The sequence below is a fragment of the Colletotrichum chrysophilum genome, assembly GCF_026319265.1.
Source record: "Colletotrichum chrysophilum strain AFK26 chromosome Unknown scaffold_142, whole genome shotgun sequence".
NCBI classification, from domain to species: domain Eukaryota; kingdom Fungi; phylum Ascomycota; class Sordariomycetes; order Glomerellales; family Glomerellaceae; genus Colletotrichum; species Colletotrichum chrysophilum.
The window spans coordinates 96979-120137 of record NW_026517429.1 but is presented as its reverse complement, the minus strand read 5'-3'; the positions used below and the strand labels follow the sequence as shown (position 1 = coordinate 120137).

Genomic DNA, 23159 nt, shown 5'->3' with positions numbered 1-23159 from the left:
CTCGATATCTGTCGATTTTGCTGGTGTTTTGGTGGTTGGTGGCGCGTGTGAAAATTTTTGTGCGACGCCAAAATCCCTCACTTCTGGTCCGATCCCGCCCTTCCGCCGCACCAGAAAAGCTTCGTGCGCAGCGCCCGCCACCACTTGCACTTGCGCGCCGTAACGTCTCTGCACTGGCTCTACCTTTAGAAAAGATATGTTCCCAGGCGGCACCACGAGGAGGTTGCAGAGTCCGAATTTCGCCGCCCATCAGGGGCGGGAATTGACGACCAGAGACCTGATTCGAAGAATTCCTCCTCGACAAACTCCCGCGGATCGAGGTCTTCGTCATCCTTGCGGTTGCATAGAACGTGCCAGCCAAGGCCCAAGTTGCTAGCAGCCTCGTGGCTTCGAGCAATTTTCAGATACTCGTTCTCCTCTGGGGATCCTGGATGGATCAAGTCCGGCTTGTCCAAGGGTACGCTGCCTGGAAGGATCATACTTAGCTGCCTCTTGCATGATGGACTGACTTTCCAGTTCGTTTTCGGCAGAGACAACCGCCAGGACGATGCTGTTGGGCTTCTTCATGTAGCTCTCCACCAAATCCATCATACTCCCCTTATTCTCGGGTGGGTGTGCTGATGCTGCCGTATGGGAGAGGCCTGGGAGATCGACCCATGTCAAAGGGTATTAGTTCGGGCCTTCAATCTCCAGGCGTAAGACATCCAGAGAGAATTTTCCCAATCTCTCCTTTCTCTCCTTTGAACTCGTCCGTATCTTTCGGGCTGAAATCTGTAAGCTTCAGTGAGTGAGGCGCCTTGGTGTTGTCTGCGAACTGAATCGTCGCCGTCACACTTTGGCGGACGCCGCGACGAAGGATCGCCTCAGTCGTGAAACATCCTTTAGCCACGGTTCCCGGGAGGCGGACATTTGCGACGGCTTCAAGTACACTGGACTTTCCCGAAGATCGATCTCCGACGACAATTATCTCGGGTAGATTGGCGATTTTGCTGAGACCAAAGGGCAAAGTTTTGTCGACGATGTGGAATAGGACCTTCGTCTGGGCACTGTTCAGCTCGTTCGGAGCAGCAAAGTCGAGAATATCGCTTGCCATTGCTGCAATGCTTCTGGAGAAGAGAGCACCAAAATGTGACCTTGCTTCCGGCCCAATCAAGCTAGCGATGGTCCTTACAGCACGGCGTAGTGCTGATGGGCGATGTTGAAGACGCGACAGACGCGTCCGGTAGCCACAATCTTGGACCTGGCGGTTGGGTCCATCAAGGGGCGTTTTCAGGGGTACGCGAAGGGGCAATGAAAAACGAGAAGAGTCCTTGCTCGTTGATGAGACCATAAAGTGCTTGAGAAACCGTGCGCGAATCAAAACTACATCAAGAGGAGCATGCTGAAGTTTTCAAGGACAGGTTTCAATAGTTCTGGTATCAGCAGTTCTTTGCATGGCTTCTCGTAATTCTGCGATATCCCCTTGTAAAAGAGGGGGATGTTGGTTCTTATTGCAATTTGGCAAAGCCGACGTCCACCAGGGTGCATCAGCACGACGCGAGACTCCTCCTGAATTGACGGCTGCCAAATCTTGCGGTCTGGTAGGTTACAATTTCCATTTCCACCGTTTTTGGCCACCTGCCCGATCCCATGTCACCTCCAGTCTCACCCAAGCCACAGAAGCAGCGGCAGCAAACATTAACCCTCCGACGAGAACCGCCATTCCGAGATAGTCTTCAGAAGTCTTTGTGGCCTCATTGCCCCGAATCAATACGCCGGCCACAGGTGTTCCGATCATAGATGCAATGCCTTGAGCCATGAACATGACCCCGGCGACCCGTGGCAGTTCTCTCATACCAAACAACTCTACCAGCGATGGCGTGAAGAGGCTGACATATGCGCTCGCAAACAAGCCATACAGTACCGTGAACGCGATGAAGAGTCCTCTTGCGGTGTGCTCATCATGTTCACCAGATAGAGTGCTCGAGACCCACAGACCCAAGGTCATGATAGCGCTGAGGAGTGTCGTCAGGAAGAAAGAGTTGAGCCGTCCGATTCTGTCCGCGACGAAACCAACGCCAATCTTGCCTATGGCATTGCATGCATTGGCCACGGCAGTCAAGTTCGCACCATCAGAGTCACTAAAGCCCAGGGTCTTGGCGTAGGAAACTGTGAAGAAGACCGGTGTGTAGTAGGCTGCGCTCTGGAAGAAGGTTCCAAGAACCTGAGCCACAAACTTTCGCTGCTTGGCAGTCTCCCATGTCGGCAATGGAATCCGCCAAAACCCTTTCCGACGGGCGTCCTTCGCCTTCTCCTCGCGCAGGTGGGCAGCCATGGACGGCTCCCAGCTAAGAGAAAGCCCAGACATAACAATCAGGAATGCCGACAGGGCACCAGTCATGCGTAGAGTGTTACGGAACCCGATCGTCTTGACGGCTGCTGTTATCGCAGGTGCCCACACAAGACCGCCAACACCAGTGCCAGCAGACACAAAGCCAACAGCAAGACCTCTGTGTTTGTCAAACCATGTTGGCGCAACAGTCATTGAGGGCAAGAATGAGAGAGAACACCCAATACCCAAGAGCAGACCCTGGGACAGTTCGAAGTGCCAAAGAGCGGTTCCGAAACTTGCCAGCACATGGGCCAACCCAAAGAGAATACCGCCAGTACAGATGGCAAGCTTGGGACCGGAGTTCTTCACCCACGCTACGACAAAGGGTGCTCCCATCATCATGACGGACACCGATACGCTGCCAATGAGGTCTATCTCGGCGTATGTGGCACCGACGAAGGGCGACCCCTCTTCTTGTATCATAGTCTCATAAAGAGCCTGATACACGCCATACCCAAAGAGCAATCCGCCAACTATGAAGTTGATCATGAAAGCAGCGATGAGAATCAAAGCGTAGCGACTGTATTCCGTGTTAGTCCTGAAGGTTCGGGTACCGCAGGGTAATCGCGGCGAAGGGAACAGCAGTCGTCGAGGAGTAAATTGAAAAGTGCTTACGCTTTGGTGTGTTTGGTCTCGTCTTGAGTCTCAGCCTGCTCTTCTACTCTCCCATTGTTGGCTCCGATTGGTATAGCACCCATCTTGATAACGACAGTATTTATTGGTATCGCACTTGAATGAAAAGATTGCGTCAAATGAGGCCATACTCAGAGCTATGTGCCGATATTGGTAGAGGGTGGCGGAATGGTTGTTGATGATATACAGAAGTCAAGGTTACGAAGTTGACGATTTGTCGAATATTTTAATAGCCGTTCAGCTTCTTTGAACTCAGCTGTTGACTCACACTCTTCCGCTTGGACTAAAACCCACTTGCACTTCGGCCAGATTCGTCGGCAGACAGGAGAGCGCAATATTTCCGCCCTGAATATGATCATGTCCAGGATTTATTCCCGGTCTCAGACAAACTAGTGTCTACTCCTTGCCGTTTTGTGTCAATTGGTTTACGCAACAGCCTGCCAAATGCGCACTCTGTTCTGCTGCCCGCGTACTTTCATTTGTATCCCTGTCTCCACCGATTTCAGCAAATCAACGCGTTTTGCGCTGTGAACCGAGGCGTCCTTCTCTCGGTTCTTTCTAGCTTGCTTAAGCGGGATTGTCTGGCAGATTTTCTACCTTGTAGTGCTCAGTTCAGATTCAGCAAACCTAGAAGATCCTTCCAAAACATTTCTTTTGAAAAATACATCGTGCCTGTGTTCACTGATAAAGCGCTCCGCTCATATACTTCAGACCGGTATCGCAAGCAACTGTGACAACGGTCTTCCCAGGGCCAAGCTCCTTCGCCAGCTGAATAGCAGCAACAACGTTCAGTCCAGTTGAGGTTCCAGTGAGTAGGCCCTCCTCTTTGGCAAGTCTACGGCACATCTTTCGTGCATCTTCTTCAGAGATACCGCGGGCCTCGTCATAAAGCGACTTATCCAGCAACGGAGGAAAGAATCCTGGGCTGATGCCTTCTATACCATGAGTGCCTCCATGACCCTTGGTGATCACCGGAGACGACTCTGGCTCAAGAACAACGATGCGCGTTTTAGGATCCGACGCCTTCAGTACCGTTGCCGTTCCTATGATCATGCCAGCCCCGCCAGTGGCACTACAGAAAGCGTCAATGCCTTGCGGAAACTGGGCCAAAAGCTCTTGCCCCAAACTCTTGTATCCCACAATGCCATCTGCATTCCTGAACTGGTTGGCGGCGTAATAATTATTGTCTTCTTCAGCGAGTGTCTTTGCGCGCTCTACCATCTTTGGGAAGAGGTCCGGAGTGATCTTGCCTGTTGGGCTGTGGACAATGTCGACGTCAGCGCCAAAAGCAGCCATCGTCCTCAGCTTTTCGGCAGCGAAAGCATTTGAGCAGACTGCACGAAAGCCGTATCCCTTGAGAGTGCAAACGAAGGCCAGTGATGAGCCGGTACTGCCTCCGGTGGCTTCGACAACAGTCATGCCAGACTTCAGATCGCCTCTCCGCTCGGCCTCCTCGACTATGGCTCTCGCCATACGGTCTTTGTAAGAGCCGGTTGGGTTCAGGTATTCCAGCTTGACGTAGACATCGGCGCAGCCTTCAGGAACAACTTTGCGGAGACGGACGCATGGTGTTCTGCCTATGACATCCAGAACGCTGTCAACCGGTGATGAGATGGACGACCCGGACATTGTGGATATGGAATTTGAGTGAATGAAACTCGCAAAATACGGAATCTTGACGATAATGCTAAGAAGTTTGTAGGTTGCAGACGATGCTTCCAAGGTAGGATTGTTACGAATTAGAGAATTGGTGTAAAGAAATTCTTTCTAGTAAGCATTACTTAGCAGTCGGATTTGATGACTCTTGTCACCAAGTTTACTCCACATATCCGCCCTCTGGGCAACGTGATTCGCTTGAGTCATCGATCCTCCGCGGAAATAGAACATCAGTCCCGCAACGACGCCTTTTGATTGACACTTCCATACAAGGACCTTCTTGTGCACAGCATACAACGGTGCTTGTGGATGCATTACGCCGTGCTGATTTAAACGCCGATTTGGTAGTGAGATCTAGTATGATGAGATCTCACCTTGCCTCATCAAGGTCTGGTTCGACTCTCTTTACAGCACACTAGTGAGTGAGTTACCTTCCGAACTAAACTGAACTGTGATCTTGGAGTATTGCAACCGAGTATGGCCTGAAAATGTCTCCTTTTCATTGTCAGTCTCAGTGGAGATAAAAGGCTAGAAGAAGGGTTGTTCACGCATATGCCAATCGCATCCCAACTTAGGTCATGAAGCAAGCATTCGCCTACATCTCGCCCAGAGGAAATCTCCGGACCCGCCGGGTAGATCCGCCACGGGCGCAGCACAGCGCGAGCATATGGTATTTGCATTAGCGTCGCCGTACAAGATACCTCTCGGCACAGTCCACTTTTGGTTGGTGCAGTTTGATGAAAGTGAGTTCACCTAGAGAGGTCTAATTCCACCACCTATGATGCTGGATATCACCAAGGTGGGCGGGACGAGGTGAGGGGTGCATTCCTCGGCTCAATAAAGCGGCTACAGAAAACACGCTGAATATCCCGATTATGGTGTGCTCCGGAATTCGGTGTTTATCCCGCAAGCATCTCCTTCTATTGTTTGTTTCCCAATATTGGAGGAGGAAACACGCCGTAGGCATGAGCCGACCCCTGTCCGGAAGCTTCGCGGGCAGCCTCAGTGCCCACCACCGGAACAGCATGAAACCACCATACCCCACAGAACAACTCGGCAACCCGTGCTCTATCTTTGATAAACTACAGAGAAACATCCGGGGAGACGCGAGCCCCGCTTCTTACGATTGGGATTATTGCGACTGAAGGAAGGTCCAGTGCTATCTCGGCGTTCGTTGGAATAAGTGCCGAGTTAAATTCAGCATGCTTTGAGCTCAAGCTCAAGCTGAAAGCTCTGGTAGCTTTGGAGCTAGAAATAATGACATTTGGAATGAAGCTCGAGAAATGTGATAAGCGCGGTCGATTAATTGCTGTCTTGGGCATGGACGATCTGCCATTCAACAGCTCATGCGAGCTCCCAATGGCGACAGGAAAGGTACTCACCCTCCTAGTCATGTCATATCAACTTAGTTCATCCTCGATACAGGAACGATTCAGACCGGTTCACCACATGCAGGACAAAAGCTTACTTAACTTAGGACAGATCGCCAACGCTCTGGCTCAATGACAGCGACATGCAGATCACCCATAGCATATTCTCTTTCTTTTTCCGACCCCTCGATAATTATAGATACCTGCACGTCGGTTATCCGGATCGCTGTCTGGAAGACTCCCGGACCTATCTGATGAAAACGGCGAGTCGGCTCGTGACCATGTAGAAGAATCATTGAGCCATATCGGTGCCGGAGCTGTCAATCAGTGTTGATGAAACCGTCGATCGCCCGTTGTTTGCTGTCGAGTGCCGCAATCCCGAGTTCAGATGGGGAAATTGTCCGGGCTTCACGGGCAGAAACGACCCTCGGTCTTCAAATTCAACGATAACGAGTGCATTAGATCGAGTGTTCCCCGCTCACTGTGACACGCTTGCGCAAGAGGGATGGCAGAGGAAATCTTCGCCGGCTTCCCGCCCCAGTACGACAGGCTCGCATCACAACAGAGTCCATCCTGTATTTAGCCTCAAACAAGGTTTCTGTCGCTCATCGGAAGTCGAGTTTGAGTTTTACTTACTGCAGGCACTGCAGCCTCACTGGCTCGGGATCAGAGGAGGTGAAACCATCTCCAAAGTGACGCACCGAACATCAGATGGGGTTCCGTGCCGCCACGCATCGCCAAGAATAGGTTTCCTGACTGGGGACTTATAACAACGGCCAATATTTATGGTAGGATCCCCATCTCGGTTCCTTGCCGTCAACCGCCATCCGTCTCACTAGTCTTGTGCTCGACGTGTTTAGCGATCCCGCTAACGCTTCAAGAGCCGACGAGGCTGAGCGCTTCACCACCAAGGCATTGACCAGAAACGGATGGCACAAGTCGGATCGTCGGTAACACGGTACGTGGACCACTACTTGGACCTGTCAACACCCTGGGTGCTAGTTGACAAATGCTTCGTCTTGTTCTTCTTACTTTTCACACTCATTGAGCAAAGACTTCATCTCAAGCAACGGATGCTAATATCTCACAGTTGTCATTGACAGAAACGTGAAAACAAGATGACTCGTCTTGCTTTGACCCGCAGGAGGGCGCCTCCGTCCAATCTGATTCTCGATGTTGGTTCTCAACACGAGAGACGACAGGCACCACCGCCTCCTCCTGGGAGACCTGGCCCTCCGCCGCCAAACGCGCCAGGTCCTCCTCCTTCAGGGCCACCGCCGCCTCCTCCCCTTTCACCTGGACCACCACCGCCGCCCCCGGATGGAGGACCGCCGCCGCCTCCCCCGGATGCCCCTCCTCCACCTCCAGGTACTCCACGAACTCCACGACCTCCTGGAACCCCTCCTCCTCCACCTCCTGACGGGCCACCTCCTCCACCACCTCCCCCTGAAGGGCCGCCGCCGCCGCCTCCTCCTCCTCCTCCGGGACCTCCAGGACCTCCCGGGCCTCCAGGGCCCCCTGGGCCACCTGGACCGCCGCCTCCCCCGCCGCCGCCTCCTCCTGGTCCACCCGGTCCCCCTGGACCTCCAGGACCGCCTGGTCCTCCACCACCCCCTCCTCCGCCGCCACCTCCGCCTCCACCACCGCCGCCGCCAGTCACTGTTACGATGGTACCAAGCTCAGAGGGCCCAAGAACGACAGTGTTTGTTACTGTCACCCCTGCGCCTGTCACAGTAACTGCTGCCTTGGTTCTTCCAACTCCTGCCCCTGATTTGAGGAATGATGGTGGTCCTCGAAGACTTCAGCCAACAACGCCAGATCTCGGTCTCAACCAAAGCTTCATAGTCATATCCAGCGAAGCCATTTTCGGTTTCTTGGCTGGAATCGGTAAGTCATGTTTTCTACCATATAACCATGGCGGTTTGCTGATATTATGAAAACTTAGTGGCGACATGGCTTCTTATCGTTGCTGGTCTCGCAATTTGGCGGAAGGCTAAGCGTCGCGCGCGGCGCAAGTTAGACGAGTTTCAGTGAAGAGAGTTAAGGCTCTTCAAATAATGTTCACGACATCCGTTCCTAATTTGTAATACGGATATCTGTCCGAATGTCACGTATGAGGGCTGTGTACGATAGAGTAGGCTGAGGGTATCGTAATTCTACCTAGATTGATCTACGTCTGGCCACACGTAGTTGAGCTGATTCATCTGCAAATGAAGCGTTTCCCAAACAAGATAAAGACCGCGAGTACGATACATCAATCAGCCGCAGCGAAGTCCTTCGACGGAGATGCTAGTCTTAATTACCGCCGGCGCATGACCCGTTTTCCTTGACTCAGACCACCGGGGAATCTCTTGAAACCAAGTCCTCCCACCCGAATACTGTCTGGTACGATGAAGACGAGGCCCACCCGATTCCACCAGTCACGAAAAAGAGAAGAAGTTCGGTTGAAACCTTGTTTGTTGTTCTAGTGTCTGAGCGAAACTTTCTACACTTAAGCAAAAAGCCAAGTTTCTTTTTTGTGTTTATTTATAGCGGAACCCCTGAGAATGGGACGAACCTAAAGCCAGGATCGATCGCGCTCTGATTCTCCCGCACCGCAACGTTTGGCGGGGTCATCCCAAACCCCGTGCTGTGCAGCTGCTTAAGTTGAGTTGATCTGCACATAGGAAACTCACGTCATTTTTAAGTCTTGCGTTTACGTCAAGAATTATCTTATTTCTTTCTACGGTGTTGGGTTCGCCCACTGAGCTGGGAACCTTCGGATTTTCACGACACTGGTCAACGAACTGTGGCGAAACGAGAGCAATTTTGAGAATGTTGTCCACGCCGGACTCATAAGCTGTTGAAATTATCTTGGACAAAGTCTTACCAATCGATGAGAGTGTGCTGTATATTTGAATGGAAACGAGTGGTCCAAGTTTGGCTGTTCATCTCTAAGCCGTACGTATGTCTCTACCACTTTACGACGGCGTTTCGGGTAATAACACTCATTGTTAAGGAACTCAAAAAAAAATGCTTGAAAACTGATAAAACCAATCGCTTTCCCCGATGCTAAGGCACATGAAGAATCACCATACCCGTCTACATTACCTTTCTAATCAATGCCAAGATTAATTCAAAGACTGTACTTCCAGCCTTCACCAGGGCCTGCCACTTCGACCAAAAAGTTCGGGAAAACGGAGTTGATAGCCTCTTCGCGTTGAAACCCTCGCACAGTCCCAAACTTGCATCCGTAGCTAACGTTCGCAGTAGAGAAAATGCGATCTCTGATCCAGCCGAGCCACTTACCTTGACTCGCTTGGATGACGGGAAAATGATTTTGCCCAGTGTACTCCAAGAACTCCAGACTCTCTTGGACACCGGCACCTTGCAGCATTCCGCATGTGTCCCTCACGTTGACCTTCATGTTTTTGAAGTCAACTACTGAGTCCTTGTCCCCGGCTGCAATCAGCAAAGGACCTTTGAAAGGGTTTCTTCCAACAGCGGTCCTCTTCTCGAAGTCCAACACAGCCGGTTGCTCTGTCCAGTTGTGATAGACTAGCTGACCTAATGGGATGCCGAGGCCCGAGACTCCTTTCGTGGGTAGACAGCCTTGCACAGCCTCTTGGACGTTAACCCATCTGTCGCGTCCGGCATCGGTCAATCCGGACAAGTTGAATGCCGGATACGCCGCCGTTATTCCTTTGGCCAAGGACGGCTGAAGGCTCAAGAAGGTGTTGGTCCATAACTGGGTCTTGTTTGCCTCATGATCTTCTATGGCCTTCCTGGTCTGGTTGACGATATCTGTTGGCGGGGCGAAGGCAACGGCGCCTTTGTATCCTGGGATTGGCTTGTCGACCAGTCTTTCCGTGAACGACCATACGGCGGCCGCGCCCTGGGAGTGACCCATGGCGGCAAACGGCCCAACGGGTCTGAGATACTCAGGGAAAGCGTTGCGTGCGGCAATGATGGCGTTCGCAACGTCATTAGCATGGGCGGGTGCCGCAGCCCAAGGATGGCCGATGTTGTCGCCGTTGGGAAGCTTTGCAACGCCTAGACCGGCGTAGTCCGGCGCTACCACGACGTAACCCTGGAGAGCGAGCAGGTATGGAACTTGAAAGTGATACTGCAGGTTTCGGTAGTTGCTCGGTGCGCATGGCGCCAGACCTCCTGAGGTGCCGTGTGCCCATGCGACCAGAGGCAAGTGGGTTGAGCTTGATGAATCAGGATCCGGAACTTCTAGCGGACTTGAGGGCCACAGGATGTACGCCGATGCAGGAATGATGGTACCGTTGAGGTCTTCAGTCGTGTACATCATTCGGGACATTGTCAGGGGTGTTGGTACGGTGTAGTTCGTCAGATTCGTAGTTCGCTCGAGGGACAAGACGATGCCTGGCTCCATGGTCTCGGAAAAGTTGGTGGGAACCTCATAAAACGAGAAATTCGAAGCACTTTGTGACTTTTCCCAGGAGGAAACGCGAAGGACGAGATCTTTGCAGGTATCATTACAGGTTGTGCTAGCGTTCAGGCTGGTAAGGTCAAGGTCGGTTGCAGCTTGAGCCACCAAAATGGTTGCCATCGCGGCGAGAAGTAGTTGTAGTCGCATGTTAACCGTGAACGTATTGGGTGGTATTTTCGTAGGTCTTTATCGTTGACAGAGTTGGTCAAGATGCATGCAAGGGTGAGTGGATAGGTAGTAGCTTGTGGTTATCTGGGTGGACAGATTGCGCTCGGGAGCCTGACTTCTGAAATGATTTATACGCTCTTTAACCTATATAGTTTATGTAGTATTGCTGTTCAAATAAAGCACTCAGCAACCCAAAAGATTATCCCGAGTCGCACATATTGCACCGACTTCAAAAGCTCGGCTAGACTCTGAACCGAATCGGTGGGATTCAAGACATTCTGTATCAAGAACGGGTGATTCAGCGTCCCGAGTGTTGACACGCTACTGCTCGACGGCCTGTCAGATGCTAGGTATCATCAGAATAGACCATAGACTGTGGCTGAGGCTATGGCATAAGCTGAGTCTAGCAGAGCATGCAGAATGATGTCAGAAACGGGTCGCATCACTCTTCGGGCACAACTCGTCTTCTTCGTTGGTTTCTTAGCTAGTTCTGGAACATTTGGTTCCATCCCTCTGGGAACATTGAATTTCCTAAATGAGAACCACCTCAGTCAAACTTGCGTCTGAGCCGATAGCCTCCCCATGCATCATTCCATGCACGTAGCACTCCCCCACAAGTCGAAACCTCCCACCATTCGTCTTCCTCATCACGAACGGCACATGACAATTCTCCAGCACGTACACTTGGTCCCCAACGTTAGCATGCCCAAGGAATAATCCCAGATGGCCCTTCTCGGTGACGCCCAACTTCCGATTCTTCAACGCATTAACCATCGCCGTGCGAAGCTCCTGGAACGTATCTCCAGCAGATCCCACTTTGTGATCTTTTAGCCTCTCCAACTCTAGCCTGCCTCTTCCTTTGGGCTTCTTCTGCCGCGCGGTATATGTCTGTCCAGTGATGGAAGGTTCCATGCCAGTTGACGCGTCCAGCAAAAGGCTGATGATCTCTTCGTACGACTCTGGACGCTTCTGCTTCCCGGTGTCGTTTCTCCCCGCCACGAGAGTCTGACACAGCGCAGAGAATAGCGTGTGCGGCTGCGGGTAAGTCACCATCTCAGAAACAAATTTCCAGACCTCGAGCAGAGTCTGATTCCCGTTCATTGGGTTTTCGAACGCAAGATCAGGGTTCTCGATAACCCGACTGGTTGTAGAGATGGTATCGACGAGGAACCCTTGCACAGACATCTCGTCGCCTCGTACAGGCAACCGTTCCCAGTCTTTAAAATCCTCGCTAATCCACATCTTCCGCTCAAATCTCCCATGGGCTCTGTAAATCCCCTGGGAAGCAGTCGTGTATCCCAACGCAACAGTCAGACGAGGTCTGCTCCAATCCGGGACCCAAGAGGGCAAATGGGGTGAATCATGGTCCACGCACGCCAGAACCTCGTGCAGTGCCCATCTCGTGGGGTGTTGGGACACATGGTGCGCCACGACTTGCTGGTACAGCTTCGCAGCAGGGAAGTCGTCCGCGTAGCTGACCTTCACCGCAGCCTGATGATCCTCGTTGACCACCCCAAGCAATCCATACACCTTGTCTCTCGGATTATAGCACTGCGCCCCACGGGACTGCACGAGCAGTGGCACCAGCGTGTTATCGCTGTCTTGGGCCGACTGCTTCATCCGGTGAAGCTGCCACGCCAGCTCGCACATGTCTCGATCATCCGTTTTACTGTCATTCGTAGCCCCCTTTGCAGCCTCCTTCGCAACCGCTTCTGCAGCTTCCTTGGCAGCTTCCTCAGCTGCCCACTCAACAGCCTTCTTCCGCAGCCACGCCGAGATTCCAGTCGTGACAAGTTGCATGCATCCACTGGATAGATTCTCCCAAGTGATGAGCGAGTCACCACAAGCAACCCATGGGTCCCTCGAGAGAATAACCTCTTGTATGATCCATACCCTCGTAAACCACTTCCGTGACAGCAACTTCCACAGAGCATGCCAATCCTGTGAATCAGGCTTCGGCAGGCCGATCCTGTTGAACTCCTTCGGGTCAATATCGTCTTCCGTCGTGAACTGCAACCGGATGTTGACCTCCTCGAGGAGCTTGATCGCCACGTCGGAGCCTTCGCTCGCTTCGCCGAGCCAGATCGCAGTATTGGTGGCACGCTGGTAGATTCTTGACATCAAGGGGATCTGCTGCCCCTTTTCGTCGTTGTTGCCCTGATCAATGCAGATCTGGTCAATCCACAGCATCACGGACTCGTCTTCTCTGCGGAAATGGAGGAGGGCGGACTCGAGGGACTTTGTGATTTCTTTTTCATGGCCGTCGCATTCGATCATTGCGTCGAAGATGTTTTCGCCCCAGGTATAGCTCAACGCAGTGTAGGAGATTGGGGTAACGAGATCGTCCATCGAGAGCGCGTAGCGCACCCTGATGAAGGACTGGTTGTATGGTTCGGGGTCGACGTATTCGACCGAGCAGTGGTGTAGAGAGCCTCGGAGCTTGTCCCCCTTGGCACCCGGCTTGACCTCGAGGACTCGTATCTCGTACGGATCGACGATAGGCTTGTAAGGTTTCTGCTGGCCATCATCGCGGGATCGGACCGGGACCGTCTTCGTCTTTGCCCATTCGCGGACCTTGGCTCTCGTTTCCTCTGGGATCCAGTCGTGATCATCAATCTTTGCAAGCTCAAACTCCCTGCCAATGTCGTATCCTGTCCAGTATTCGCGTTCCCCCGCGATTTGGAAGAAGTCCGCGGTCGCATCGTCCATTTCGTAGTGGGGCGCGCAACTTAGCGCAGAGTCGAAGTGAGTTGATGGGCCGAGGATCCGTCAGCGTGCAGAAAGGACCGGGCCGTCGATGTCTTCTTATTGTCTGCAGACCCTGTGCTTATCGTTACGAATACCCATTCTCGTGCAGCTGGACCATGCCACTCCAGGTGGGCTTACAGGGCGTGAATCGGCGGCAATTGAGCGAATGAAAATCCGCCATTCTGAGAAGCCAAGATGTGGCTGCTGAGCTGCTTCTAGCTGCGAAAAGGGAACCACTCGGCAAGAAATGAGAATGCGACATCATGTCAGTCTCTGGGAAAAGGGTTGAAGTTGATGGTTTCCAACACGCGAATCTTTGAGTGATCTGGCGACGAGAATCGGGTCTCTTGAGGCTGGTACGCCACAAGAGACCAACAGTCAACACCATTATGCCTCAAAGCTTCGGAAATCTGAGAATTGATGAAGTTCTCTCATCCTCGTCGCCAAGCCTGAGCTACTGGAATGGCACATATGTGGGATCACTCGTGCAGATGAAAAAGCCTCAGCCTGATCCAAGTCTACGCACATCTTTACAATATTACCATGGGCTCTGTGTGCACAGGAAGTTAATTCCATTGCAAGTTTATCAACCAATGCTTCAACTAGTTCAATCCAGTTCCCTTCCGAATGATTCCAGCTTCCTGTCATCGCACTCAGTCAGTGCTTGGAAGACGATGGACTTAGATCCGGGCCGATGCTCTGGCCTTCTGGGCGGATAGCTGTCACAGTATAATGGAGATGACGGCAGCTATATAAATCCAATCATATCCGAAGCTTTCAAGGTGGCGGAGGAAGCCGACGGAATCATATTTTTATCACAGATATGATGACTGCGCACAGAAAGTCTACCACTTATACAGGCTGGAGAGTCATCAAATTGTGATTTATCATCATCTTCATTTCTGTAGTGAAGGGGGGGGTAAAGCATTAATATTTATGTTCGCTGTTTAACTTATGAACCCCGCCACCACGGCCATCAACGCTTGAAATGACACAACACAACCTCGCTTCAGCCAGACTTCTCCGCAATCCTCAACTCCCCCATCCCATCGAAAAGCTCAACCCATTTCAGCATAGGCAAGAAAATCCCAAGCTTGCCCAAATACTCTCCGACAGCGCACAAAAACGCCACATTCGCAGCTTTCCCCGCCACAGCAGTACCGAAATCCCCAAGAGCCGCCATGGTGGTCTTCTTCTGTTCAGTGCTGTCGGCCTTTTTGTAGGGGCTCATGTACGCCATCCAGCGGACCCGAACCGTTGCCAAAACCGCATAAATCGGAACGAAGGCGCAGAGCTGCCACACCGTAGCTGGGTTCTTGTCCACGGGGTCGAGGCCGGTGACCACGGCGGGAAAGGTGAGAAGGAGAAAGCTGACGAAATGGGCTAGAAGGAAAGTTCCCGGCGCCTCGAGAAAGCGCAGCCCGCAAGTTGTAGTTGTAGTGGTGTTGGTCTCACCCGGCGGAGACTGGTCAGATTGTGTCGAGGACGATGCCAATTCGACGATGCCAGGCGTCTTTTGGTCCCCGATGGCATCAGGGAGGTTTTTGGTGTTGCGGGAGAGCGCCGAACGGTGCGCTTTTGCTACGCAGTCTGATGGTGCAAGATTGATCAGACGCTGCCCGTGACCCTCGCGACCAGAAGGCGGACCCATATCATCGCGTTGACCCTCCTTCTGCTCGTCGTCTTTGTTGGCAGAATCCGGCTGCTGCGTACCAGAAAAAAGCGATGGATCGGTGGCAGCGGAAGCCTGATCGTGATGAGCGCCCTCGGTAGAAGGCATGTCCGGTGAGGCAACGATAACGTACGCCTCGCCGTCGGCCGCAGAGTCCGGCTGCTGCGCCTCAGTCCCAGAAAAAAGCCTCGAACGCATAGCGCGGGCTTCCCAATCAGAATGCGCTTCACTGAGTCGATGGCGGTGGTGACGCTCGGTGGTGACTGTCGAGATACGTTTGAGGTCCTCGTAGGGCGACATAACTGTACGGAAGTGTTTGTGTGAACAAGATCTTGAGGTGTCTAAACAAAGTGCGAAGTTGTTGTTTTGATTTGTACGAGCGTTGGAATGAAGCAATGCAAGTGTGTAGACTGTCGATCAATCGATGGCACTAAAGGGAAGTTCGAGAGGAGAGGGCTGGGAGACAGTCAGCCTTTTATGAGACCATGGGACTTGTTGCGGAGATGGGAAAGGGTGAAAGGGTGCGAGATCAATATTGAGAACCTCTTCGGCAGTTCAGGCAGCCATGGTATGGTGTGTGTCCATGTTTTACAGCCCGCTTGACCGAAAATTTAGATCGCCAGGAACGAAAACCATAATTCCGAGAGACCCTTCTCTCTGGTTAATATTAACAGTAAAGTATTATACAGTAGTAGTACAGGATATCAGACGACTGATGACAAAGATCCCTCAACTCCGTTGGCTCAAAGCACAATGTGGTATCTTGGCGCGCCACAAGTGGTAAGGAATAGTATGTGCAAGAAGCAGAAAGACAAAGCCCCAAACCCCGAAAGCAAATCCCCCGAACCATCCGACGCCATCTCCATCTAGTCAACATCAGCCAAGCTGGTGTCGGAGCCGTTGCCCGAGTCACCTTGGCTCTCCTTCCAGGATGCCATCTCCGCTACAGGCACCCGCCCCCTGAGCCAACGCAAGGTCGCCTCCGTGCCACGCTCCAGGACGCTGTACCTGGGAACTCTGAAGCGGTTGCCGGAGACTTCCAAACGCTTCAGTCCGCCGGCGCCGGCGAGCAGGCCGATCCTCGGGTTGAGGTGAGCGATGTCGTTATTGCCAGCGTCAACAACCTCGAGGCCCTTGATGGCGTCAGGGTCCAGCTCGATCAAGTGGTTGTTTGCGATCAAGAGGACTACCAGACGCGGGAAGACCAGTCGCAAGTTAGGCGGCAGTGCAGTGATGCGGTTCAGCGAAACGTCCATCTTCTCGAGTTGCGGAGCATTCAAGTGCGTAGTCAGCGGGGCGAGGCTGGTGATGTGGTTGCTAACCAGATTCAGCTCACGCAGCGACGGCAACTCGAGCTCCTCAGTCAGATAGGTCTCACCAACGAGCTGGTTGTGGGCAAGAGACAAAGCGCCAAGGGTTTCAGCGAAAAAAGAAAGCGAGTTCGGGAAGCAAGTGAAAAGGTTGTGGTGCAGTTGGACCTCGCGAACCTTGTTGTCTGCGGCCACCTTTGAGCAGACGACAGGGTGCAGTGAGGATGATTGAGTGTTGGATCGATCCAGAAGGCCTCCCGGCTTGACAGGCCATGTCTCCTTGGACAGAGTCTGGGAACGAGCACGTGCAGGTGAGGTAGTCGACGACGTCGGGGGCGTGGCGAAGTTATCATCCGAGCGCTCTTCCTCGTCGGTAGGAACGGGAGGCAACGGGGGCGCATCCTTGATGGTGAGTTTCCCGAACCCGTCGGCAATATCGTCAAAGTCGGTCGAATCAGGGGCGGCGGCTTCGGCGTTCTCATCCTGGTATGGCGGAGGCGGCTCAAGTCTGCCCGCCAAAACATCCTTCAGCTCTTCCGTAGTAGCAGAGACGAACTTCTTGTCGCGCAACGGGTTGCCACTAAGGCGGATCATGGTCAAGTTGTCCATCCTGCTGATCTCGGGCGGAACCACGCGGATGTCGTTCGCGGAAAAGTCGACGTTCCTGAGCTTCTCGAGCTTAGTGAAACCTGTGGGGAACTCGGGGATGGCGTTCTCGTTGGCGGTCAGAGTCAGGAGACTGATCCAGGAGCTGACATCGGGTAGTTCCTTGAGTCGGTTCATGGACAGCACGAGCTGGTGAACAGAAGGAAGGCTAATGGTGGCGCCCGGAGACACCAAGTAGGTAAGCTGATTGGAAGACAAGTCAAGCATCTGGAGGTTCGACAGAGCCTGTACTCCGGCCTCGATGAGGGTGCCAGACAACTTGTTCTTCTGGGCAAGCAGTTCCGTCAGGGGCAGCTTGGAAAGACTTGTGAACGGGAGCGACTCAAAGCTGTTGCTGCTCAAGTTGAGAATGCGAAGTCTGGATAGGTTCTCGATTCCATCGGGCAGAGACGAGACCTCGTTGCCGTGAAGGTCGAAGATCTCGAGGTTCTCAAGCTTGGAGAAGCTGGGGTCCAAGGGGCCGTACAAAAGGTTGTTGGCAAGCTTCAAGTCACGGAGGGCAGTGACCTCGGTGATGACGTCCAAGCAGTTGTTGGCGAGTCGGTTTTGAGACTGCTGCATTTTAGCTGGGAATCCATGAAGTTGAATCGTGAAGACTTACCAGGTTGAGGGATGTAAGCAAGCGAAGCTGTCTCAATCCCATCGGCAGGGAAATCAGCGAGTTTCCGTGCAAATCCATGGCCTCGAGGCCACCAAAGATGTTGCCGCTGGAATCCTCGTCTTCGGCCATCTGCTCAGGGGGAACATCGGGGAAAATAGAGTCGGCAATAGTCTCCAGCTCGTTGTCGGCAGCCACAAATCTTGTCAAATCGACACTCTCGGCCCATGAGCCGTCATACGTGCCCATTGACTCCATATCGTACATCTTGAGAACCTCAGTGGGGATCTCTTCCAAGCCGAGCGCTGCGATGTTGAGCCTTCCGGTGCTTCGACCAGCTCCGATTCTTTGCTGGATGATCTTTCCGGTCGCGTTCTCCGATCGCTTGGTATTGAAAGGGTCACTGGTCTCGAAGGGGGCAGGGGCGGTGGTCATGGCAACACCAATGCCAAAGTCGAAGCCTTCGTCTGCTGGCACAATTGGGGATTTGAGCGGTTTCGGTAGATCAGGTACTTCTAATTCCTGCGTTGAAACGGGAGCAGGAGCAGGTGTGGCTTCTTCGCCCTCAGCGACCTCCGCAGCTTGACGATCCGCCGCACGCTTCGCAGCCTTAGCCTTGGCAATTTGATCGCGTAGAGAGGCTGAGGCTTTCCTGAACTCGTTGGTAGGAGGCTCAGCTAGCGTCGGAGGAGCAGGGAGACTCGACTTGGTCGGCGTAGGCTTTCGGAGAGCACCATATGACTTGGCAGACTTCAGCTTCGGGGCTGGCTTCAGGGAAGGAGAGCCGGCTGTCGCTGGTGACTGTTGGCTCAACGTTGGGAGGGAAGGCTTCTTGTACAGGCCGTTGACGGATGCTCGAGGCTTCAGAGAACGCGCAGCCACCGGAGTTGTCGTTGTAGGAGGAGGCATAGCGATTGCACTTCTCGTTGGGCTAGGGCTCTGGTAGGCTGGGATCCCTGATGAAGACGGCCGTGCTGACGGGGAAGCTTGCGGAGTGGCCCTCATTGTTGGTGCCTTCAAAGATCTGATACCAGACACCCGCCTTGACGGTGTGCCCTCGATGGCACCCAGAGGTCGGGGTGCGGCCATGGGCCCTCGAGCGGCGAACGGGTTCTCTTCGGGGCCGGAGCTTGAGCCTGGTCGACTATGACGCGAAGTTGGGCGCAGAGAGCCGTCGGAGGTGTAACTTGAGCCGGGCCTCGAGTTCCCACTGCCAGACCGAGAACGGGGTCGCAGGACGCCCTCTTGGTCAAAGAAGGAGGATGGCTTCTTGCTTAGAGCAGGCGATGACTGCAGCTGGGAAAGGGTCTCCATTGTTCTCTCGGCAAGCGATGGTCGTGGCTTGAACTTCGGCGTACCGAAGTCTGGGAGATCAAGGTCGGCGTTATCGGGAGGAGAGCTCGAATCTTGGGGCAAAGGCGGCACCTCTGGTGTCGAAGCAGAGGGTTCGGACGTACGTCCCGAAGAGCTGGCTGGGCGGGAGACAACGACGTATTCGGCATCTTCTGGGGGTGTCGGAGGCTTGGTTACGGCCGGTTCCGCCGCGTTGAGTCGTGGGATACTGCGAACGCTCTTCAAGGAGCTGACGGGAGCTCTCGCCTCGGGCTTTCTCGTGGTCGTGAACGGTGGTGGTATCTCTCGTCTCAGCCTCGGGGCAGGCCGGGGCTCTGGCCTCTTAGGAGCAGGAGCCGGTGCCAATTGGTCTCGCGAGGCAGCGGGTCGAAGACGGGGGTTTCGAAGGCCGGAGTTGAGGCCATCGCGGGAAGGAGAAGGCCGTACAGCAGGAGTCGGCTTGGTGTTGGCAACGGGAGTAGGCTTGGGCACGGGTAGACGAGAGAGTCTCGGGATCCCGCTAGGCCTCCCAGGCGCCTGCTTCTCGTCCATTGCGGCGGCGGATGTGGTTCTTCTGCTACTGCTGGGAAAGCATGTAGAAGAAAAGTTCGGCGAATTGCTGTCAGACGGGGTCGATTGTCTGGTAATAAGGAGAGGGGATTTGGGATAATATTGGACGCACGGATTCGGGAGCAAGGCGTGTGTTTTAGCGCGTGCGCCAGTCGACGCGGGAGGCGTTCCGTTTGCTCTAGTCGAGTCGGGAGCTAGCAAAGGTAATTAGAGTGATGTCACGTCGCGTGCTGAGCGTGTGTCGTTGCAAACAGAAACAGAAACAAAGCTGTCGAGTCGTTGCGGGGGCAAACGGGTTTGGAAAACTGCAGATGAATGGCGAGGATCCGTCAGTAATCGTACACACTGCTGCTGCGTTTGCAAGATGATCGTGGACACGACGACAAACAGAACAGTGGCCAACTCACCCAGAATGGCCTCGTTGCAGGTCCTCCACTCCCCAAAGAAGAGAAACGAGATGGACCCTTCAACCGATAGTGAGCAGTGCTGGGGGGGTCTGGTCGTCTGGTCGGGCGGCTGCGCGAACAGACTTCTGCGAGCAAGGAAGAGATGAGCGCTGGGCAGGGAAAGCGACAAGGATAGGCGAGCTTGTCCAATTTCCCGGACCACCTTCGGCCCCAATCTGGCGGTACGTACTTCACAGTGTTTCTGAAAACATCCAATTGGGCAGCAACGACGGCAGGAGCATCGTTCCCACCCGTTCATCTCCAACGGCCGGCGGGATCACGTGGTGCTGCCGGATGCCAGCTGGCGACTCCGATTGGGGCAAGCGTCTTGATCCTAGCGCCAACAGTCAGTTTTGCGTCGTGTTCCTGCATGTCTTTCCCTTTTCCACCCATTCCCGCCCACTGCCGAACGAGGGGCTGCTGCAGCTGGAATCAAATTCAAGACAGGGAAGGCCACCCGCAGAGACAATTGATTGCCGTTGGTTGGTTTGAGTCGAGGCTGTCCGTTTGACAATCAGACAATGGCGGGGACGACGCAAGCTCCGACTGGAGTGGACTGAAAACACAGACTTACCAACAGTACTTTGACAACTCTCTGATCCTTTTTTTGTGATTTTCTTGATCTTTAGGGCCTCGCATTTCTTGGCACCTGCGAAAGCTTCGTATCGGATGTGTTACTGCTTCAAATCCAGTGGTCATCTTTGGATCTCCGACTCGACACCATGTCGAAAAGCGTTTCAACCCCCTCTTCCTGACGGCAGCCGGCAAGCCCCAGACGATCTAGATAGCCGGGGCAGTCCCTGAGTCGGTCCGGGAGGCCGAGACCAGCGGCCACACGATCCAGGAACCAGTGTTCCGTCCCAGAGCTGCCAGGGGTTGGGCCCGACGCATGGTCATAGCATCCGGCCCATATCGATCGGACGTGACACCGGACCAGATCCTGTGTCAGGCTCATCCAAGCGTTATGCTCGTCGATGGCACATCTGCTGATGATGCTTCCCTCTACATGGTAGATGGCCCAGTAGGCATCTTCGCCAAGCCCTTTGCCCGTGGCCAAGTGGTAGATAATGGTGGAGAGGAATAAGAGACAGGAACGTACCTCGGCTTCGCCTCTCATCCTCCTTGCCTAGGGAAAGTTCCCCAGGTCTTCTGCCACATGCCCCTCACCGAGCTGTGGCCGTGGGCACTCGCCCTCAGAGGTCGCTGTTAGTCAACCAGAACATGACTGGTTGGCGAATAACCAACCAGGCATTGAGCTCCTGGTGTCGTGTCGCCTCCTTGGTCCCTGAACGGAAAACGCATCGGTTGCACGTATCCTGGCGGCCGTCGGGATTGGTTGTTCTCATGAAGAAGTAAGGGTCCCACAGCCAGTTGCTGCAACCACACCAGCGGCAACCCTCCTGCCGTTTCGGGTCATCGTCGAGTGTGTACTGGAACTCGAAGGTCTTCGGAGGAAGCTGGATGGGCCCTCCAGTGTAGTTGGGGCCCACGAGAAAGCGTTTGTTGCGCTTGCGGTATGTCGTTATCCAGAGCTGGAAGCCAGCAGGGAAACGGTTGGAGGTGAGACGGATGGCGGTAGGGGCAGCGGCAGCAGGGACGCCGGGATTCGGGGCTGGGGCCGAGGCTGGAGTCGGGGCCGGGGCAGGAAAGACGGCAGAGGAAACAGGAAGAGCGGCCGCGGGGGCAGGAAGCAAGCCCGTGGCAAGGTGTGTGCTAGGCAAGTGTTAGCGCAGCTCACCAATAAGAGGGAGATGTGTGCACTTGTCGTCCTCGTATTCGACCTCTGCATCCTCATCTTCGTCATCAATGTCGTCTCTGTCGTCCTTCTTGTCGTCCTTCTTGTCGTCCTTCTTGTCGTCTCGGTATTCCTCGCCAACAGGGACAAAGGACGAAGGGGCTGTAGATTCCGGCGACATGATGAGGCTGGCAGGCAAGTGGGCACCAGGTCCGGCGGCAGTCGGAGCCGGAGTCGGAGCTATGACCACCGCGGGGGGCAAGCCGGAAGAAAGATGCGACCTAGGCAAGTGTTAGTACAGCTCGTAATCATCGGATGTTGCGTACCAGTCGTGGTCTGCCTCATATTCTCCGTCTGCGTCTTCGTCTTCATCCTCATCGTCGTCGTCGTCGTCCTGGTATACTCCGGGACTAGCGATGGCGGACGAATCTGCAAACGGCATTGTCATCAAGGGGGCGGGAGTTGGCGTGGGAGTAGGCGAGGAGGCCATCCCATGCATGCGCTTCCAGGCTTCAGTTCCGCCCCTGGGCAACACCCATGGGTCTGGGTAAGGTTTGCCCCAGGTGCCGGCACCGGAGAGGCGAGTCTGCCCAGACGATCTCGGGACTGGCCCGACAGGGACGTGGGCAGGCCTGGTAGGAACAACGGACGTGTACGCAGCGGCGTGACGTTCGAGGATCTGGCGGGGGGCCTGTGGGAGGTTGTCGAGGTTGCCCTCGAGCCGATCCGCGGTGAAGATCAACGAGTTGGCCAACCAGTTCCCCTGTAGGTCCACGTCATACCCGATACCCCGGAGCTCCTCCGTGGTGCCATCGTTCCTCAGCTGTCATTGTCAGTTTCATCTTTTAGGTCGCGACGATGGGAGATCTTGAGATTGTACGTACGGCGGCAAGCAGGGCGCTTCTGGGTGGGCAAGCTTGGGGGTCCATGTTGGCTGTTGTCCGGCGGAATGGATGGGGTTTGAGGAGGGGTTTCCAGAATATTCAGCTCGCAGAGATTTTCTTTGAGAGACCGGACTGAGGGTGCTGCTCAAGGGTAGCTTCACCCTCTGCTTAGTCGTAGATGTCCAGTGCTGGTGCATGGTCGGCGCGTGGTCGAGAAGTGGCCATCATGGAGAGGTCATCCTGAGACCACTGGTATCATGTAGGTGCCCCGAGTCTGCCTACACTTCCACCCATCACTGGTCACAGCTCAAGCACAAGGTGCATGCTCTACTCCCATGGCTTGGCTGACTTATTGCTGAAAGACTGAAAGGAATGGTCGGGCAAGTCGAAGAAAGAAGAACCAATATTTGGTGGGAATGCTTTTTAGTTGAGACTTAGCAGACTTATCGAGAAACTGGTAGAAGGAGAAGACTACCTCAGAGGGACCATGGCGCATCACTTATGGTTTCTAGATGGGTTCCTTCACAACACTTGGTGTGGGACACAAACTGATAATGGACTC

The 23159-nt window shown here is 53.9% G+C and overlaps 8 protein-coding genes across 8 annotated transcripts; all 8 read right to left on the bottom strand.

Moving 5' to 3' along the window:
• Nucleotides 1-185: 185 nt before the first annotated feature.
• Nucleotides 186-588, bottom strand: COL26b_011534 (uncharacterized protein; the record flags this gene model as incomplete). The annotated part of the gene is made up of 2 exons (XM_053184200.1): nt 186-466; nt 510-588. 2 exons carry the CDS (start codon nt 586-588, stop codon nt 186-188), a joined length of 360 nt encoding a protein of 119 aa, XP_053031897.1.
• Nucleotides 589-1585: 997 nt separating this feature from the next.
• Nucleotides 1586-3069, bottom strand: COL26b_011533 (uncharacterized protein; the record flags this gene model as incomplete). The annotated part of the gene is made up of 2 exons (XM_053184199.1): nt 1586-2891; nt 2987-3069. The coding sequence occupies 2 exons, from the start codon at nt 3067-3069 to the stop codon at nt 1586-1588; spliced, it is 1389 nt and encodes a 462-aa protein (XP_053031896.1).
• A 613-nt stretch (nt 3070-3682) lies between these two features.
• COL26b_011532 (uncharacterized protein) lies at nt 3683-4633 on the bottom strand (the record flags this gene model as incomplete). The annotated part of the gene is made up of 1 exon (XM_053184198.1): nt 3683-4633. One exon carries the CDS (start codon nt 4631-4633, stop codon nt 3683-3685), a length of 951 nt encoding a protein of 316 aa, XP_053031895.1.
• A 4512-nt stretch (nt 4634-9145) lies between these two features.
• On the bottom strand, nt 9146-10588 carry COL26b_011531 (uncharacterized protein; the record flags this gene model as incomplete). The annotated part of the gene is made up of 1 exon (XM_053184197.1): nt 9146-10588. One exon carries the CDS (start codon nt 10586-10588, stop codon nt 9146-9148), a length of 1443 nt encoding a protein of 480 aa, XP_053031894.1.
• Nucleotides 10589-11167: 579 nt separating this feature from the next.
• COL26b_011530 (uncharacterized protein) lies at nt 11168-13345 on the bottom strand (the record flags this gene model as incomplete). The annotated part of the gene is made up of 1 exon (XM_053184196.1): nt 11168-13345. One exon carries the CDS (start codon nt 13343-13345, stop codon nt 11168-11170), a length of 2178 nt encoding a protein of 725 aa, XP_053031893.1.
• Nucleotides 13346-14393: 1048 nt separating this feature from the next.
• On the bottom strand, nt 14394-15254 carry COL26b_011529 (uncharacterized protein; the record flags this gene model as incomplete). The annotated part of the gene is made up of 1 exon (XM_053184195.1): nt 14394-15254. The coding sequence occupies one exon, from the start codon at nt 15252-15254 to the stop codon at nt 14394-14396; it is 861 nt and encodes a 286-aa protein (XP_053031892.1).
• A 668-nt stretch (nt 15255-15922) lies between these two features.
• On the bottom strand, nt 15923-19514 carry COL26b_011528 (uncharacterized protein; the record flags this gene model as incomplete). Its single annotated transcript, XM_053184194.1, has 2 exons — nt 15923-17584; nt 17634-19514. 2 exons carry the CDS (start codon nt 19512-19514, stop codon nt 15923-15925), a joined length of 3543 nt encoding a protein of 1180 aa, XP_053031891.1.
• Nucleotides 19515-21171: 1657 nt separating this feature from the next.
• Nucleotides 21172-22642, bottom strand: COL26b_011527 (uncharacterized protein; the record flags this gene model as incomplete). The annotated part of the gene is given in 4 exon segments (XM_053184193.1): nt 21172-21590; nt 21717-21994; nt 22013-22536; nt 22598-22642. 4 exon segments carry the CDS (start codon nt 22640-22642, stop codon nt 21172-21174), a joined length of 1266 nt encoding a protein of 421 aa, XP_053031890.1.
• Nucleotides 22643-23159: the final 517 nt, after the last annotated feature.